The 19,383-nt window shown below is 45.6% G+C and overlaps 1 protein-coding gene across 1 annotated transcript in view; it reads left to right on the forward strand.

Annotated features, from left to right (window-relative positions):
- The window catches only part of TRAM2 (translocation associated membrane protein 2), an 82,713-nt gene that overhangs the window by 31,236 nt on the left and 32,094 nt on the right, over positions 1-19,383 (forward strand). The window contains exon 2 of the mRNA XM_078055244.1: positions 11,410-11,473. Coding sequence (XP_077911370.1) covers positions 11,410-11,473 — 64 coding nt within the window. The remainder of the gene's footprint in view (positions 1-11,409; positions 11,474-19,383) is intronic.

Genomic DNA, 19,383 nt, shown 5'->3' on the forward strand with positions numbered 1-19,383 from the left:
CCTCAGACCATCAATAGTAGCCTAACGCTGCGTCACAAGGCCCACGTCATTCCCCTCACTTCATCTCATTACGTAGGCATTTTATCATCTCACACCATCACAAGGAGGGTGAGTACAGAACACTAAGATATTTTGAGAGAGACCTCATTCACATAACTCTAATTACATACTGTTATAGGTGTTCTGTTTTATTATTATTGTTGTTAATCTCTTACTGTGCCTGATTTATAAATTAATATCATAGGTATGTAGGTTTGTATAGGCAAAAACATGGTAAGTATATGGAGGGTTCGGTACTCTCTGCAATTTCAAGCATCCAGTTGGGGTCTTGAAACATATCCCTCATGGATAAGGGGGGCTACTGTACCCTCTAATAATGGGTATTGGATAATGGATACCATATTGGAAAATGGATAATTTTGTTGTGTTGTAAGTGAGCTTTTACATACTGATTTATCTGACTGGGCTCCACATTTGGGTGTTGCCTTTCCTGCCTGGGATAGGTGTTTGGAGTGGGAGGGGTACGGGGGCATTCTTGCGTCTGGGATTTGAGGGGGTGAAGCTTGGAAAGGTGAAGTGGGGTACCTGTGGGTCCTGTGATGCCGGGCAGGGGGCTTGATTCTCTTGATTCTAGGCACTCGGGAGTCATGGGGGACTGTAGAACAAGGCCTGCAGTGTTTTAGGAAGACGGGCCTGTCATCTTCCCCAGAAAGAGCACTTGAGGATAGTCCTTTAATCTGCCCTCTGCAGGCCGTGGCCTTGGTTCCTGCCTAGGGCGGACAGAACAGTGGCTAATGAGTGAAAGGAGCAGACCCACACCCCGATGCCCAAAGCCTCGTTAGGGGGGAGTCTTTCCTCTCTCCCTCCACTTTGTGTGTCTTTGTGTGGCTCTGTCCTCCCCTCCATCAGCTCTCACTGTGTGATTGTCTTGCATGGAGATTATCTGTGTTTCTTGGCCAAAGCTTAAGGTCACTGGTGTCCCAGGCAGTTCCTGTTTCTTTCTGTATCCCCCTGAAAGAGAGTTGCCCAGTGGGCCCCGGAGGGGGGACACCTGGCCTCCTAGCTCTTTTTCCAAGGCCTGGATTTATTAGCAAGTGGGATGTTGCTCATCAAACCTTGGATGAGGGTGCCCGCAGCCTCCTGTCAACCCCTGAGGATCAGCTGTGCATTCAGACTGGGGTCCAGGCTGTCCCTCTGATGGTTGGTTTTCTTCCCCGGGTTGTCTTTACCCTGTGTGAGGTCACAGTCAGGCTCCTGGGGTGCTGAGAGGCTGGGCAGAGAAAAAGCACACTAATTTTTAGATGTTATTTAAAATGCTACTTTGTTTCTTTTCTTTCTTTCTTTCTTTCTTTCTTTCTTTCTTTCTTTCATTTATTTATTTGAGAGAGAGAGCATGAGTGGGAGGGGCAGAAGGAGAGAGAATCCCAAGAAGATTCTGTGGCTGAGCACCAAGTCCAGTGCAGGGCTTGATCCCATGACCCTGAGATCACCACCCTAGCCAAAACCAAGAGTCGATGCCCAACTGACTGCACCCCGCAGTTGCACCTAAAATACTACTTTCTATTAGTAAAATGAGTTCTGAAGTAATGTATATAGCTATGTCTTTGGGGTAGGGGGATGGGAGGTAGGAGGAGACGGAGAGGGAGAGATCTTGGAATATGGCATTATACCTAAATACTGACATTTGCCCAGATTTTATTAGGTTTAGGGGTATGGAGGGATTGGTTGGTGGCACAGTGTGGGTAGTATTTACCTCAGGCCCTGCCTTTGGGGTGAGATTTGTATTTTCTGTTTATCTGTAGCACGTTTCTCTGGGAACTCTTGCCATTTATGTTGTTATTTTCCTTCTCCACTTTGAAGATGATTTGGAATATCCCCTGTGAATATTATTTGCTGACAAATAGGGATATTTGAGGGCTAGATGTTTTTCATTAACCTTCTTGGCCTTGATTTAATCCACTTGAATCAAATCATCATCATTAAGTTCTGTTCATCAGGTGCTCTCATTCAGGTGGTCCTTGACGGGTCTTTGTGGACTCCTGCAAGACAGGCTGGATGCCAGCCCAGAATGGGGTTATAATTCATGTCCCATAGGAGCAAGAGGCATTGTTGTGACACAGAGAATGGTAGGAAGTAAAGGCTGATGCAGAATCAAGAGGCACATGGGGGGGGCTCCCTGGCCTGACCTCCATTCCTTGCCCTGTGTGGAAGAGGATGGTTCTTACTGGTGTTAGAATGGTACCGCGGTGGCCCATTCTCTGGGACCCATCACCTAATAATCCCTTTCACCCGCAGTGGAGTCGGGGTGTGCAGAAACTGGGACAGCAGAGATCACACATCTAAAATTTCTACAGAATGGCTTATTTTTAAAAACTCATTTGCCTTCTAGCCCAGGTTCGCTCAGTTTAAATATGGGCAGAGGTGGACATGCTGAGTCGGGGCCTCTCTTTCGGTGCCCCGACCCAAATGACTAGAGGAATCTGAAGGCTCCCCGGGTGAATCAGCCGTCAGCCCCCCGGCAGGCCTGGTTTATGGCCCCTGGAGATGGGTTCACGTTGCCAATTCATTTTTCCAGCAAGCTCTAATCCCCACGCCTGGCTCTGCAGACAAAACATGGGGAGCGGCACACTGCTGTTTTGAGTAGGAAACTTTCCAGATGGTAGAGAATAATTACAAATGGTTGCCGCAGATGGGTCACTGTCTGCCTTGTCTTTCCTTCCGTGAGTGTAAACAAGCAGGTGAAGGCAGATACACCTGGGCCCCCCTGGTCCGGCTACCCGTGCGCATTGGAGCCGCTGGATAATCCTTTCATTTCCCCAAATACCAGGAAATGCCATAAGTGCCTTGAGGATGATTCTCCCTGGCACCCACTCTTGACGATTGACAATGATTAGTGACTTGCTGTCGCAGACACATCTGTGACGATTCGAATTACCCCCTCTTGGTGCGTCCTGCTTTATGGAGCTCAAGCTTCGTTAAAAACTGCAGCTGAGACAACACCCTGTCCCTGGCAGGGGCCCCTCTTCTGCAGTCTAGTCTGAAATGTGACCCAGTCTTCCCTTGCAACCTGAAATCCCACACTCCAGAACCTCTTCATTTTCCTGTTTTGATTTGTAATTGATTTTAAATTATATATTTATCTCATATTTATAGTCTATCTGAACAGGTGGCTTTTGGTCACATTTAAAAATATTTCGTTCAGGGGCGCCTGGGTAGCTCAGTTGTTAAGCATCTGCCTTCGGCTCAGGTCATGACCCAGGGTCCTGGGATCGAGCCCCGCGTCGGGCTCCCTGCTCCGCGGGAAGCCTGCTTCTCCCTCTCCCACTCCCCCTGCTTGTATTCCCTCTCTCACTGTGTCTCTCTCTGTCAAATAAATAAATTTAAAAAATAAAAGTAATAAAAAAATAAAAATACTTCCTTCAGACCAATGTGTGTGTGTTAGGAATATCCCCAGCACAGCCAGTCGTCTGAGCTCTGCCGTGCAGCGCGAGAGAAATGCATCTGAAGAACATTGGTATTCTAAGTGATTATTTTGTGTGCATGCTTCTTTATTTTTCTTTGGTTTTCAGCTTCCACATGGAATGGTTTATGAGTATGCCATGCTGTCCAAATGTGGGGAAAGCTATTGGGATGGGGGTGGTGGTGAGGAGACTGAAGTATATAATCAAGTAGGATACTAGAAATATTGATCCAGGGATCTTTTTTGAAGGGGCGGATGAGGGTGTATATATTAAGGCCTTGAGAGAAGAAATACATTTCATGAGAAAGTGTATATGTTATTTAAGGCTATCCGTAAGGCACCTCGTAGGTCAAGTTCAACCTGTGCAAGCGTAGGTTGCTTAAATATGCAGTCTTCTTTTTTTTTTTTTTTTTTTTAAAGATTTTATTTATTTATTTGACAGAGAGAGAGAGAGAGACAGTGAGAGAGGGAACACAAGCAGGGGGAGTGGGAGAGGGAGAAGCAGGCTTCCTGCCGAGCACGGAGCCTGATGCGGGGCTCGATCCCAGGACCCTGGGATCATGACCTGAGCCGAAGGCAGACGCTTAACGACTGAGCCACCCAGGCGCCCCAAATATGCAGTCTTCTTGAAGTGGTCATTCAGTTGTGGACATAGAGGCCGTGGGGAAGAGCAGTCTTCCCCTAGGCCACCTCCTGTTTTTCAGTACATAATTACCTTCCCAAATTGGGGGTGGATAGCATGACAAATTCAATCTTCAGATGCATCCTTTTTAAAAAGCACAACTTCAAAGATTTTTAAAAACTCTGTAAGTGACCCTTTCTAAATTCCTGTTTATCCCGGTATAAAATTTAGACCTTGGAACCGATGTGTATAATAAAGCAGGTAATATAATTTTATCATGGCTGTTCTGATTATGGACCTTTCTCAAGCATTCATTGTCATTTTTTAATCCAATATAAAACTGTGATCGTGACTCTTAAGGGTGAGTCTATTCAGCCTTGGGAACATGGGCTTGTCGAGAATCTGCGTGTGTGTGTTTGTGTAGCTTTGCTAAATTCTTCTATCAAGGCAGTTTTTCAAGTGAAAAAACCAGAATCTCTAGGCGTTGCTAAAAACCACACAGAAAGGTACTGTCAGAACTCTGCCTCCTGGTTTCAGGCACCCGGCCCTCCCCGCCAGCTTCTGGTCATCCAAAACGGAGGCTTTCAGAAAGCAGGAGTGAAGAGCATCTTTGTTTCAGCTGTATCTGCCTTTTATTGAGTGACGAGGGGCTGCAAACTGGGTACATCGAGTCCCGGTCATAAAAACGTGCGTGCAGGTGACCAGCCGAAGCAGGAGCCTCGGGGAACAAACGCTCCAGGAAAGAGGGGCTAAAAGACTCTTTATTTAAAAAAAAAAAAAAAAAATCTTCCCCACCAATTGGGCGTAACTTTCAAATGTTTTCCTGTCTGACTGAAATTTTCCTATCCACTGCCTCAGCAGCAAGATGCAAAATCAATTTTGGGAAAGTCTGAGTTGAGCCCATTTGGCTGAGCTGGGGGACCAGGACGTTTCATTTGGCCCTCCCCGTGCTTCTCAGGAGGAGAGACCCCAAGCTCGCTGTCCCTCGTGGGGTCAGGGTTCCCCACATGCTGCTCTTTGTGTTCTAGCCCCGAGGTGAGAGTGGTGGTCGTGGGGCGGCAGCTGATGGAACAGAGCTGCTTCTGTGACTCAGGCCTCACACTCCTGTCCTGTCCTCAGTGGCTGGTCCTCCCACCCAGCCCCTTCCAAGTGCCCACGCGTGGTTGTGTCTGCCAAGGAATGAAGAGAACCAGCCAAACCTGAGGGTGAAATGCTACCTAAGAGGAAAGCGACGAGTCTGCTTTCATTGCATTTCTTCTCTCTTATCTTTGGTGCCCGGATATCAACTGGCATGGAAGAGACAACAGTTTGGGGCATTCGGAAAGCCTAGGTGTGCCTGGGGTCTGTGGCTGGCTGGCTGGGGGGTCAGCTCGAGAGGCCTTGCTTCCTCGCTTTGTCAGATACAGGTCATACCCAGGCCCCGGCCCCACAAGGTGGAGGAGCAGTAATACAGTTGGGACTTTGGGGATGACCTCCAGCAAGTTGTCAGTGTAAGGCTGTGTTCCCGGGGCTTGACAGTAAGTGGGATCCAGAAGTGATAGCCTTTTGGACCTGAGCATGGGGAGGATCTTTCAGATCATCCATTCTACCTGACTTGGCCTGATCCTTTCCACCTTATCTGTAAAAAGGGGATATTTTTAGTATCTATTCTGTAGAGCTGTCGTGAGCATTCCATGAAATAATTTATGTAAAGCACCTAGGACCACGCCAGGTGCTGACTAAGCACTTGATAATATTAACTGCCATAACTGTTGTTGTTACGAATGGATGAGAAAACGGGGTCCAGCGAGGTAAAATACCTTTGCCTGAGGTCACCCACCTGCCCTGCAGCAGAACTGGGCCTGGAATCCAAGTCCAGTACGCTTTGCCAGAAGCAGCTATTTTGCTGGCATCTTTGGTCTGGTTGCAAGCAAGAGCTCAGCTTCATGCGCCCCTAACAGAGTACGGCGTGTGGAACAGTTTTAGTTTTGTTATGACTACTCAGTCATATGCTCAGTGTCACTGCCTTTGTGCTTGATGCTCTGTTTGAGTTAAAAAGTTCAGCGCAGCTTTCTGTGTGTGTGTGTGTGTGTGTGTGTGTGTGTGTGTGTGTGTGTGTGTGTGTGAAGGGAGGGAGGGAGGGAGATGTGGCCCCTCCTTCATAATTTAGTGTTCTTCCTTTGCATTAGTATATTATTAGCACATTTTCACTTTTAACCTTTCACCCACTGAGCCTGGCGTTTAAAATGCTATTAAACCCAATAATGTTTCCTATAAACAGCCTTAGAGGGATGGGAAATAATTGGAATGACATTTTTAATAGGCTCCTGTTTCTTAGCCCCGTGTGCTCTATGAACCCAACGAGAACTTGCGGAGGGGGCCTGGTCGTTGTTTTGTCCTTGCTCTGAGGTTGGCAGAGGGTTATGGAGGGAGGTTTTGGGGTGCCAAAGGACCTTCTAAAGCACGGAAAGTGGTTTTTATGCTGGAGAAGTAGAACTGCTTTTTTTGAGGAGTCTTTTTGTTTTTTAAATTAATGAACACGGTGAATGAAGGAGCAGATCACGCCTTCCCCCTTCACATGGCTTCAGGAAAGCATAGAGCCAAATTTCTGGCCACGTTTAGCCAGTGAGAAGGACTTCCTGGACTGCATTTTTGTGGATCAGCTTCATTCCTTACTCCTCTTTGCCTTCAGTAGATATTTTTTGGTCCTCTCCTGCTTCTCTTTTATTAGTTGCCATTCTGTTTTATGTGCCATATTGTGTGTATCCTAAGTTTGTTTTTGGAACACATTTGTTAAGACTCAAATTGAATGTGCCTTTTCTGCTTATAAAGTTGTGAGGTCTCAGGAGGCCACTGTGCGCGTCTGCGCGTCTGGGCCCCACTTTTATCTTCTTCTTCTATAAAACGAGGAAACTGACATCAGCTTGCTGAGACGTAGTGAAGTGGGAGCGAGCATGGCTGCTGACAGAGAAGGATGCATGGCCCAGAATGGTTTCTCCTGCTGCTACCCAGGGGTTGGGGATGGAAAAATACTGGAATTTGGTGTTTTTGCTTTAATCAGAGTCCTAGATCCTATTCTCTGAGAATCATGTTCAGAAACCATTTGTTAAGCATTCATCTGTGGTTACTATTATAGCTGCTTGCAGTGTTAGTTCATCAAATAGGTATTTGTGAGATACCCTACGACAGGCCCAGCACTGGGGATCCCAGGCAGGGAGAGAGGACATGGATACGAGCATAAATGTGGGCAGATGACAGGCTGAGGGTCAGCTACCTGAGCACAGTCCTGGCTCCTCTATTTAATCACTGTGTTCATTTAACAAGTGCTTATCGAGTGCTGGTTGTGTCCTAGGCACTGTTTCAGGCTATGGATCGAAGATAACCAAGACAAGTAAGATCCCCACTTCCCTAGTACTTCTATTCCAGTGAAGGGAGAGTTTAAAAGTAAGTAAAGATAAACCCCATTAAGCTGTACACTTACAATGGGTAAATTTTATAGTGTGTAAATTATACTTCAAAAAGGTGTTTCAAAAGGAAATATCTTGGTCCTCATGGAGCTGGCTGTCAGGTTTGTCCCAACACAGTTGAGCCTCATCCTTCACACATTTTGTGTCTGCTGATGCTCCTGCTTGCTAAAATTTATTTGTAACTCTAAAATCAGCACTGGGCGATTCTGCAGTCGTTTGTGGACACACACACAGCAGCGGAAAATTTGAGTCACCCCACGAGCACGTTCCCAGCTGAAGTCAAACAAGACAATGCTTTGCCTTCTAGTTTCAGCTCTCCTGTTGTAAGCAAGTGTCCTTTTTGTGGTCTATTTCGTGCCACCTTTTTTTTTTTTTTTTTTTTTTGCATGTTTGTGTGTTTTGTTGCTGATTTTGCTGTTTAAAATGATTCTCACCCCGGGTGCTGAAGCACTATTGTTCGTAAGCATGAGAAGCCTCTGATATGCCTCACCGAGAACATGCGTGTGTTAGATAAGCCTCCATAGGCACGAATTGTAGTGCTGTTGGCTATGGGTTCAGTGTTCATGCTTCAGCAAGATACATTAAATATCGCATCTTTAAAGAAAAACGCACATAAACAAGGTTGTATATTGATGGGTTGTTGGAAATGTTGTGACCAGAGACCGTGGGTACCTAACCCTGTATTTCCCCGGGGAGAAACAGTCCCGTGTCCGCTAACTCAGCATCCGCAGTGACTTCATTGAACAGAACTAATGTGAATAACAAGAGGTGACTCTATCTTCAGGACTAGGGAAAAAATACGTGTACAGCCCGTATACCAAATGTCTATCTTCCTCAAAGAAAAAGAAGTGGGATGATTCTTTCAGGAGTTAGAGTAGCAGACTCTATACATTTATATACACCATCAGATCCCATTTTATTTAGATGAACTTTTGGTGTCAAATATTGGTGACCCTGTGAAAAATATTAATGAAAAGTACTAGACTGTGTCAGGAAGTTTTTATTATATACCCAGGTGTTTGTATGTTGACTCATACATCTTTTGTTTAAAAGTTGACCTATACATTTTCCATGTAGCTAACTGTACTTCAAATACTTTGATGTACATTGAGTAGATTTATATCTTGGCCTATAGGGTACTGCAGTAACCGTTTCACTGACAGAGCTAAAAATGGGATTTAAATGTTATTTATAAGGTGTAGCTCTTTTTAAATTTTTTTCACTCTTTCATCCCTTGCGTCAAGTTATATAAACACAGCTCGAGTTATAATGTCAAAATAAAATGAAATAAATTCCAAATGGATGCATGCGTAGGAAGAGCGCTCGGGAATTGGTACCAAATATATGGAGGGAGACATGAACGCGGGCTGCTGAAGGGAGGAAGGCAAAGAACACAGAGGGGTTGTGATACTGGTCAGCCAAAACCTCACGGAGGCCCACTCCACCCCACGAACTTAAAGGATGGGTGTGTTTCCCGGATGAAACTGAATGGAGATTTGTGCCTAGAACATGCGCAGTGTTGGGTAAATACTGTCTTCTTGCCTGTCTGCTTGCCTTCCTCCTCCCTCTTCCCTTCTCCCACTCCCTCTGGCTTCCACGTCTTCTCTCGCAGGGCTGTCAGCCTGAGAAGACAAGGCTTACCCTCGAAGGAGTCGTGGTGGACAGCACTGAGTCAGGCACTTGGGTCAAGGGTGACCACTGTGAGTGGAGTTCAGGAGGGGCACCGCCGTGGCTGGAGTGGGGGGGGGGGGGGCTGGGCTTCATGACGGCGTGGGTTCCGGTGGGTTAGCAGCCAGATGGTGTCAAGGAGGAGGCTGGGGTGACAGCGAGGTGACAGGGAGACGGCCAGAGTGATGGCAGTGGGGCAGCTCCCGTGAACGAGTGGGGACGGAACAGCTGAGTGAAGCAAGCCAGCCCAGACTCAGCTTTCGATTTTCCATCTTGTCCATTGAGTGGTTCCTGAGCCCTTCCCATGTGCATCTGGGTTAGTCCCTGTGTGCAAGGAGTGGCACGTGAGGAGAACTACAAGGAGGAGACTGAAAGGGTGGTATGGGGGGCATGGTGGAGGGCACCTCCAGTAGAAGAAGGCATCCCCCCCGTGAGCTGTTGGGGAAGGCTTCCTGGAGGGGCTACCTGGGTTATGATGGATAAATGAGATTCTGATCAATAGGATTTGGTGTGTGTGTGTGTGGGGGGGGTGTAACAAAAGTAGGATACAAAGTGAGAGGGGCTAAAGCCCCCAAAAGGGGTTTGGCTGAAACACAAGCAATTGACTAGAAGGGAGATTGGGAGCCCCCTGAAAAAGGTCTTGTGGACCACAGTAGAAAGGTTTTGGGGTGGAGATCGGGGAAGACCTGTGTATTTGGGTTTTTTTTTTAAGATTTTATTTATTTATTTGACAGAGAGAGACACAGCGAGAGAGGGAGCACAAGCAGGGGGAGTGGGAGAGGGAGAAGCAGGCTTCCCACCGAGCAGAGAGCCCGATGCAGGGCTCGATCCCAGGACCCTGGGATCATGACCGGAGCCGAAGGGAGACGCTCAATGACTGAGCCACCCAGGCGCCCCAAGACCTGTGTATTTGGATAGGGCTTTGTGTTTTCCAGAGCGCCTTCTTATCCCTAGTCTCATTTAACTTTTTCCCTGCGAGCATGACAGAACATGTCCCAGACAACAGCACAAATACACGCCAAGCCTTATGCATCGCTGTGTACAAAGAGAACCTCGCTGCAGAGACATGGGGCTTGTTGACGGGGACAGTGGCCGAGAACAGTCCCCTCCTTCTGGGTGTGTTCAGAGTCCACCCGGGAGGGTCTGCAGTGCGTCGTCCACTCGGATCCACGCTGCTTTGGCTATGCCCAGTGTGTTTCCCCCCCACCCACAGTACAGCCTTCAGACCTTTTTGCTTAGAGGAGAACCAGTAAGTCTTTATGGCTGAGGTGTATCCGGGGGCGTCCTCCCCTGCTTCGGAACGGTGTGCGTGGGGCTTCTGAGCCCCAGCTGCACATCAGAAACATCTGGGGAGCCTTTAACCACACTAGCAGCTGGGCCAGTGCCACCCAGAGCAGCTTGTGATCTCGTGCACAGGGAGACTGAGGCTCGGGGTCTGAGCTTACACACCTAGCAACGGCAGAGGCAGCATTTGAACCCAGGTAGTCAGTCGATCCTTAAGTCCAAGCTTTGAATCCCCACATTTGGTCAGCTCTTCCCTGCAGGCCGAACTGCCCAAGTACTGATTTGGCTGCTGTTAGCCAGGTGACAAGCATAGACTAGGGACAGCACAAGTAGGATTTTCGAGGCAGCGTTCGAAATAAACAAGCCAGTAGTGTGGGGTGTTAAGTCTGGCCCCCCAGCACAGTGGATGTGAACTTAGCAGTTGCGGTTCTCGGTTTCTGAAGCTCGGGTGTAGACTTCGGGGGCTGGTGTGCTGGGGAGACCGCCGCCCCGTGGAAGCTTCTTGAAGTCGGAGTCCTCATTTTCTACCGGCTGCTGTCTTCCACAGTGCCGGGTGCCTAGGACTAACTTAATAAATACTTGAATGGATGGCAGGCAGGTGTGTGCCCTTAGCTTGTGAGCTCTCGGCTTGTTTGGTTTCATCTGCAGCAAGTACAAGCCTAGATACCAGCCAGTGCCCAGCACTGTCTTGTTTGTTTTTAGTGCAGGTATTGGGAGGCATGACGTTCAGGAAACACGGGGAAACAAACACACACACACACACACACACACAGTGCTAACTCCTTCTGAGGTTCTACTGTGTGTAATGGAACAGGTCTGTGGGTCTGAGATGCCAAAGGGAAGGGCCCTGGGGGCTGGTAGCAGGATCCGCTTGTTTCTTCTGATGTGACCAAGAAGCTAAATCGGAACATTTTTCCTTTATTTTACAGGTCACCGCCAAGACTGCCTTCCTATTTATTTTACCTCAGTATAACGTTAGCGTGCCTACAGCAGGTAAGAAAAGCCCGAGTCTCTGTCTTGCCCTGGCCCCGTCAACTCTGAAGGCCTCGGAAAACTTACTGTTCCTGTGTACGTGCATGAGCGTGTTAGCGATCGAAGCTCAGCCTCCCACATCCTAGCACCGCTGAGAGAGAGCCGCGGGCCACGCGCAGCCCTCGGCCCGCGGCTCTGCCCTCTCGGGGTCCTCAGGCCCCGCCATCAGGAACCGGGCACTGCACCCCTCTTCCAGTAGCAAAGCGCTGGGCGTCCTCTTGATGAATAAAGGAGGAATTTTTGTTTGGTGAATCTAGTTCTTCACTGGTACAGAGGGGAATCATCTTGACTTCGAGGGGAGAGTCTCTTCTTTGCCTGACTCTCCCAGTGACTAGCTGAAGGATTCTGGGGGCAAATCCCTTACCCCATGGCCTATGGAGGATGTAGTCCCTGGAGCCAGACTTGGGGAAACGGGGCTTCGGGGGCAGCCCAATCAGTTCCTTCGTCTGAGAGTCAAGCTGAGGGGCGCTAGCGAGAGAGGAGGAGAACTCCATGCTCAGGAGAGGAGAGACAGGAGCCCCCATGGCCAGTGCAGGTGGTCAGGAAACAAGGCCAACACTTGCTCATCCCGAGGCGTGCTCCAGCCCTGGCGGCCACCGTGGGTTGTGGCGCTCGGTGCCATGCGGCCTGAAGTCACATTCTGCCTTCTCTGCTCCTGCCCTTCGGCTCTTTTATTAAAATTGAAGTAAAGTCGACACACAGGTGTTACATGAGCTACTCCTGTCTCTTGAAAATCCTAGTAACTAAGACACCTCTAGATCCAGGGGTACTTAGATGATTTACTCGAGCACGAGCAGGGGGAGGGGCAGAGGGAGAAGGAGAGAGAATCCTCAAGCAGACTCCCCGCTGAGCGCAGAGCCCAGCAACTTGGAGCTCGATCCCAGGACCCTGAGATCATGACCTGAGCCAAAATCAAGAGTCAGACGCTTAACCGACTGAGTCACCTGGGCGCCCCCTTTTTTTTTTCCTGTTTTATTTTGTTTTGTTTTAAAGAAAATTGTGATAAAATACACAACACACAATTTACCATATTAACCCTTTTTAAGTGTACACAGTTCAGGGGCATTAAGCACATTCACACTGTTGTGCAACCATCACCACTGCCCATCTCTAGAACTCTCTTCATCTTGCAGCACTGAAACTCCGTACTCATTAAACAGTAACTCCCCACTCCACCCCCGCCCGTGCTACTTCCTGCCTCTCTCATTTGACTACTCTAGGTAGCTTATGTAGGTGGAATCATAGAGTGTTTGTCTTTTTGTGACTGGTTAAAATTTATATTTGTAGATAAACATTTTTCAAAATACATGAATGGGTCAAGTACTATGCACATTTTAAAGGTTTTATATATACATTGTGTGATACATGACACTCAGAGGAAATTTATAAAATGCAGATAAACATAGGAAGATAGAAATCACACATGACACCACCACCCAGCTAACTACTGCAGTGCATGAGTATTGATTCATAACCCATTATTTTTGCTTTTAGTATATGATGAGCCTTCTTCCCATGCCATTAATTATTATTCTATTCAGTAAGATATTTTGAAAAGCTGCAGAGCATTTCCTTTTTTTTTAAAGATTTTATTTATTTATTTGACAGAGAGAGAGAGCACAGGCAGGGGAGTGGGAGAGGGAGAAGCGGGCTCCCTGCTGAGCAAGGAGCCTGATGCAGGACTCGATCCCAGGACCCTAGGGTCATGACCTGAGCCGTAGGCAGTTGCTTAACCGACTGAGCCACCCAGGTGCCCCAGCTGCAGAGTATTTCTTAATAGAGATTACCACAAATTATCTATTCAATCCCATATTATTGGATATTTAAGTTTCCAGCTTCTGTTGTAGACAGTGCTACAGTAAACATTCTTGGGACTAAATTTTAACATGCATTTCTGATTATTTTCTCGGGATACATTCCTACTACTTGAATTTCTGGGTCAAGTACTATGTACATTTTAAAGGTTTTCTATATGCATTGCCAAAATACCCTCTGTCATCTAATTCTTATGACCCATAACTCCTAAGCTTTTAAGGTTTTTTTTTTTCAAATTTAAAATGGAGAGGCTTTTTTTTTTTTTTTTTTAGTGTCAGGATGCCGATTTATTAATTTATAAAGAGAGATCCAGCTATCGAATGTTGTGTTGGTATTTTCATTGCATTTCTCCCTGAAGTCCATTTATATGGGAAGCCAGGTCATAACCCAACACTGCTTTATTAATTTAGCATGAGAAACTATTGTCCTGGGGACCACAGCAGCTGATGTGCGTGTGACCAGGGCATGCTTTTATTATAGGAAGGGCCTCAGAGATACTGTGGGTTTGGTTCCAGACCACTGTCGTAAAATGAATAGTGCAGTAAAGCATATCAGATGAACTTTTTGGTTTTCCCATGCATATAAAAGCTGTGTCTACACTCTAGCCTGTTAAGCGTGCAATAGCATTATGTCTAAAAAGCAGATTCGCACCTTAAGTAAAAAGTTTATCGCCAACAAATGCTAACCATCATCTGAGCTTTCAGTGAGTTGTAATCTCTGATCACAGATGACCGCAGCAAACATAATAATAACAGAAGCCTTTGAAATATTTTAAGAGTTACCAAAATGTGACACAGAGGCAAGTGAGCAAATGCTGTTGGGAAAATGGCCCCGATACACTTGCTTGACACAGGGTGGCCATTAAGCCTTCAATTTGTAAAAAAAATGCAGTGTCTGCAAAGTGCAGTAAAGCGAAGTGCAATAAAATGAGATATGCCTGCATTTGTAAAGCCAGATCACGAGTGGAGGGTCGATTTCTGAGTCTGAAACTTTCCCAGAGAAATTAGCAGACAAGTGATATCCTCAAAGAGTCCATCTCCTGCTGGGATGAGAAGGTAGACTTCTGGCTCCAGGGCTGAACCTGGAACCTCTGAGCATAAAGAGCTTCCCACCAGGATTTAGAGGTTTGCCGCTGTTGATCATATCATGCTCTCATTTATTTTGTTTTGTTTTAAAGATTATTTATTTGAGAGAGAGAGAGAGGCAGGGGGAGGGGCAGAGGGAGAGGAAGAGAGAGAATCCTCAAGCAGACTCCTGGCTGAGCGTGGAGCCCAATATGGGACTCGATCCCAGGACCCTGAGATCATGACCTGCGCTGAAATCAAGAGTTGGATGCTCAACCGACTGAGCCACCCAGGTGCCCCTCATTTGTTTGTTTTAAATAATTAATTAATTGATCAATCCAGACGAATGTTTGTGTGCCTCCTGTGCTCTAAGCCCTGGGTGTTAATTTAATTTACAAAACATGTCTGATTTCTTTTCTTCTTTTTTTAAAGAAATTGTTATTTTAAATTTTCATTAAAAAGCAATCTGGGAGGGGTATGACCTATTTGTAGATGAGCAAAGAGGTAAGAATTACATCTGAGTTCTGGGAAACCATGAACAAGCAAGCAGAGAGTGAAATGAATTAAAGTTTTTAATTTTAATTTTTAATTTTAATTTTTCAATTTTTTTATTTGGATATAGTTGACATACAATGTTACGTTAGTTTCAGGTGTGCAACTTAGCGATTAGACAAGTTTATACCTTGTGCTAGGCTCACCGCAAGTGTAGCTGCCATCTGTCAGCATTCGGTGCTGTTGCCGTATCACGGGCTACATTCCTTATGCTGTGCTTCTCTTCCTGTGACCCTTCTTTCCATAACTAGAAGCCTGTCTCCCCTTCCCCTTCCCCCATTTTGCCCATTCTCTTCCCTTCTCCCTTCAGGTAACCATCAGAGAACAATACAGTTTGTTCTCTGTATTTATAGGTCTGATTCTGCTCTTTTTTCATTTTTTTTTCCTTCTTCCTCTTCCAATCCTCCTCTTCTTCTTCTTCTTCTTCTTTTTTTTTTTAAGTAGGCTCCATGCCTAGTGTGGAGCCCAACGCAGGACTTGAACTTACAACCCTGAGATCAAGACCTGAGTTGGGGTCAAGAGTCAAGACGCTTAACCAACTGAGCCACCCAGGAGTCCTTGATTCTGCTTTTTGTTTATTCATTTGCTTTGTTTTTTAGATTTCACATATAAGTGAAATCATATGGTATTTGTGTTTCTCTGATTTATTTCACTTAACGTGGTACCCTCTAGGTCCATCCTTGTTGTCATAAATGGCAAGATCTCATTTTTTTTTTTTATGGCTGTGTAATATTCTGTTCTCTCTTTCTATTATACACACACACACACATATGCCCCACGTCTTCCTTATTCATTCATCTATGGATGAACACTTTGGTTGCTTCCATGTCTTGGTTACTATAAATAATGCTGTAATGAACATAGGGATGCATATATCTTTTTGAATGAGTGTTTTTGCTTTCTTTGGGTAAGTATCCAGTAGTAGAATTATTGGGTCATATGGTATTTCTATTTTTAATTTTTTGAGGAGCCTCCATGCTGTTTTCCACAGTGGTTGGACCAATTTACACTCCCACCAGCAGTGCACATGGATTCCCTATTCTCCACATCCTCACCAACACCTGTTAGTTTTGTGTCTGATTCTAGCCATTCTGACAAGTGTGAGGTATTCTCTCATTGTTTTGATTTTCATTTCCCTGATGATTGGTGATGTTGAGCTACTTTCCACGCGTCTGTTGGCCATCTGTATGTTTTCTTTGGAAACATGTCTGTTCCGGTTCTCTACCCATTTTCAATTAGATTATTATTATTTTTTTTTTTGGCATGGAGTTGTAGGAGTCCTTTACATATTTTAGATATTAGCCCCTTACCAGATAGATCACTTGCAAGTATCTTTTCCCATTCTGTAGGCTGCCTTTTTGTTTTGTTGACTGTTTCCTTGGGTGTGCAGAAGCTTTTTATTTTGGTGTAGTCCCAATAGTTTGCTTTTGCTTTTGTTTCCCTTGCCTCAGGAGACATTTCTAGAAAAATGTTGATATAGCCCATGTCAGAGAAATTACTGCCTGTGTTCTCTTTTTGGATTTTTATGGTTTTAGGTCCCACATTTGTGTGTGTGATGTCAGAAAGTGGTCCAGTTTCATTCTTTTGCATGTGGCTGTCCAGTTTTCCCAACACCATTTATTGAAGAGACTGTCTTTCCCCCATTGTATATTCTTGCCTCCTTTGTCATAGATTAATTGACCATATAAGCGTAGGTTTATTTCTGGGCTCTCTCTTCTATTCTATTGATCTGTGTGTCTATTTTTGGTGCACAGAACACGTCTGATTTCTGATTCCTGGAGCTCACCATTTATTAGGGAGGGATTGATAATAAGCAAGTAAATAATAAAAAATTATGGTTGTGGTAGGGGTGGTGAAGGGAATAGATAAGCTTATGTGTGATAAAGAAAAATGAAAAAGTAAGGACAGAAGCTGTTGCTGAGAAGCTGATATTGGAGCCGAGTATGTGTGATAAGTTGTGTTGGGGGCATAGGGAGAGAGTCCAGGCAAGAGAAAGAACATTCCAGGCACAGGGATTAGCATGTGTGAAGGCCTCAAGTGAGAAACAAATATCTTGGCACGTTCTAGTGCCTGAAAACGAAGACCAGTGTGACTGGAGCCAGCTGGGTTTGGCATTTTTCTAGGGTGGGGTTATTGGATTCTGCTCCTGGCATCCTCCTCCAGGCCAGAAGAAGGCCTGGGTAAAGGTGAAGGTACATTTACATTATAATCCATACTGAAATGAGGAGGTTTCAGTTACTTTAGAAAGAGAGGATAAAGTATTGTTAAATAGCCTATCTCTTGCTTAAATCTTGCCATTTGGGGCAAGTTGAAATATGACAAGCAAATAATCAAGAGAAGCAATGAAATCAGAACGGCCTGCTTAATTTTGTGTTGGGCCTCCTTAAGCACCAGCTCGGTACGGTCATGTTTGGTTTGTAAGTACGGGAGGAAAGCAAACTTCTCATGGGAAAACAGCAGTTCACAATAACAGGTCTGTTGAGGTTGTGATTTTTAGAGCCCTCCTCCCAAGTCTCTTTAAGGCTGAGGGTGCTTGGGAACGTATCCTTTTTGTATAACCTGGGTAAATTCCGGTTTCTAAGGTTTCTTTAAATTATGTGTAACTTGCTCAGTTCAACATTTATTTATTTGTTTTTCAATTCGACATTTATTTATTTATTTTAAAAAGATTTTATTTATCTGAGATAGAAAGAGAGAGCGCAAGAGCAGGGGGAGCGGGAGAGGGAGAAGCAGACTCCCACTAAGCAAGGAGTCCGAAGTTGGACTCGACCCCAGGACCCTGGGATCATGACCTGAGCTGAAGGCAGACACTTAACCGACTGAGCCACCCAGGCGTCCCTTAAATTGGACATTTAGTAGAGCAGTGGCTGTGTTCATAGAAAGCGGTCTCCCATCTCTGAATCCCCATGTCTTTCCTTGGCTGAGGTTTTCAAGTTCTGCGGACAATAGCTAATGGTAAATGCCTCTCTCCTTCTCTCTTCCCTCCTCCCAGCTCCCTGCATCTGTGTATAGGGCTAAGGTCACAAAAGTGCCACAAACTGGGTGGCTTACCAACAGAGATTCATTGTCTCACAGTTCTGGAGGCAAGAAGTCCAAGGTCAAGGCATCAGCAGGGCCACGCTCCCTCTGCAGGCTCAGCCCTGGCTTCTGGTTCCTTGGCTTGTGGCTGCAGAACGCCTGTCTTCATATGGCATTTGCTCTGCGTGCATGTCAGTCTCCGCATCCACGTTTCCCCTTTTTATAAGGACATCAGTCACATTAGATTAGGGGCCCACTCTACCCCACTGTGACCTCATCTTCACTCATGGCATCTGCTACGCTTCTATTTCTAAATAAGGTCACGTTCTGAAGTGGCGGGGGTTAGGACTTCAACAGATGAATTTGCAGGGATGCAATTCAACTCATAATACCAGCCATAAATGTATGATTTTGTCTCATTATAATGAGCTGGCTAAGAAGATTAAGCCCCATTCAGAGAGATGGGCATTACTCTTGTAGTAATAAGTTGTGCGCATCCTGATGGAATGCCTGTCATGCTTCATCTTTGTGTTTTTCTTTAAAGTCAACAGCAATGAAGCAGGAAGTGTTCCTTATTACCAAATCCCTGCTGTCCTTATTCGCATTTTGCTACCCTGTCAGGGTTGCCAGACTTAGCAAACAGAAATCCAGGACTGCCAGTTAAATCTGAATTTCAGATAAACAGTATTTTCTTTTTTCTTTTTTGTATGAGTATATCCCAGATTATACATGGGACATAGTTATACTAGAAAATTCTTTATCTATCTGAAATTTAACTGGTCTTTTTTTTTTTTTTTTTTTTAAGTAGGCTCCACTCTGGGCTGGGCTTGAACTCAACAACTCTGAGATCAAGACCTAAGCTGAGACCAAGAGTTGGGCGCTTAACTGACCCAGGTACCCCAGTCGTCTTGTGTTTTATCTGGCAACCACACACCCTTATCTGGCAAGGAATAAAATGTCCAGTTTTTGGCCTTACCATTAGACACCGAGTCTTCTTTCTGATTAAAATACCACAGCGTGTTGGTGTTATGGCCAGAAATAGAATGTAAAAGCTCAGAAGAAGATTCTTTACACAGACAGTAAAAGCTCAGAAGATTCTTTACACAGACAGACCCTTCCGTCTAATCCAGAGCAGGTGACTCCGGATGGGTTTTTACAAGGTTGAGCATTTACAAGGTTGTTTTGGGTTGTGCCACTAATCTGCCGAATGACTCAAGGCCTGCTAGCTTTTCATCTGATCTAGAACAAGTGACCCCAAATGGGCTTAACATTTATAAGGTTGTTTTGGGTTGTGCCGCTAATTTGCTCCCTTGTTTTGGGTGAACTGTTTAACATTTGTTGTCTCCATCTTTCATCTGCAAAATTGAGAGCTATGGTCACGGTCTCAAGCCCATGTGTTTTCTGATTGCAGGAAGCCCCGAG

This window comes from Halichoerus grypus, chromosome 9, assembly GCF_964656455.1.
Source record: "Halichoerus grypus chromosome 9, mHalGry1.hap1.1, whole genome shotgun sequence".
In the NCBI taxonomy this organism is placed as follows: domain Eukaryota; kingdom Metazoa; phylum Chordata; class Mammalia; order Carnivora; family Phocidae; genus Halichoerus; species Halichoerus grypus.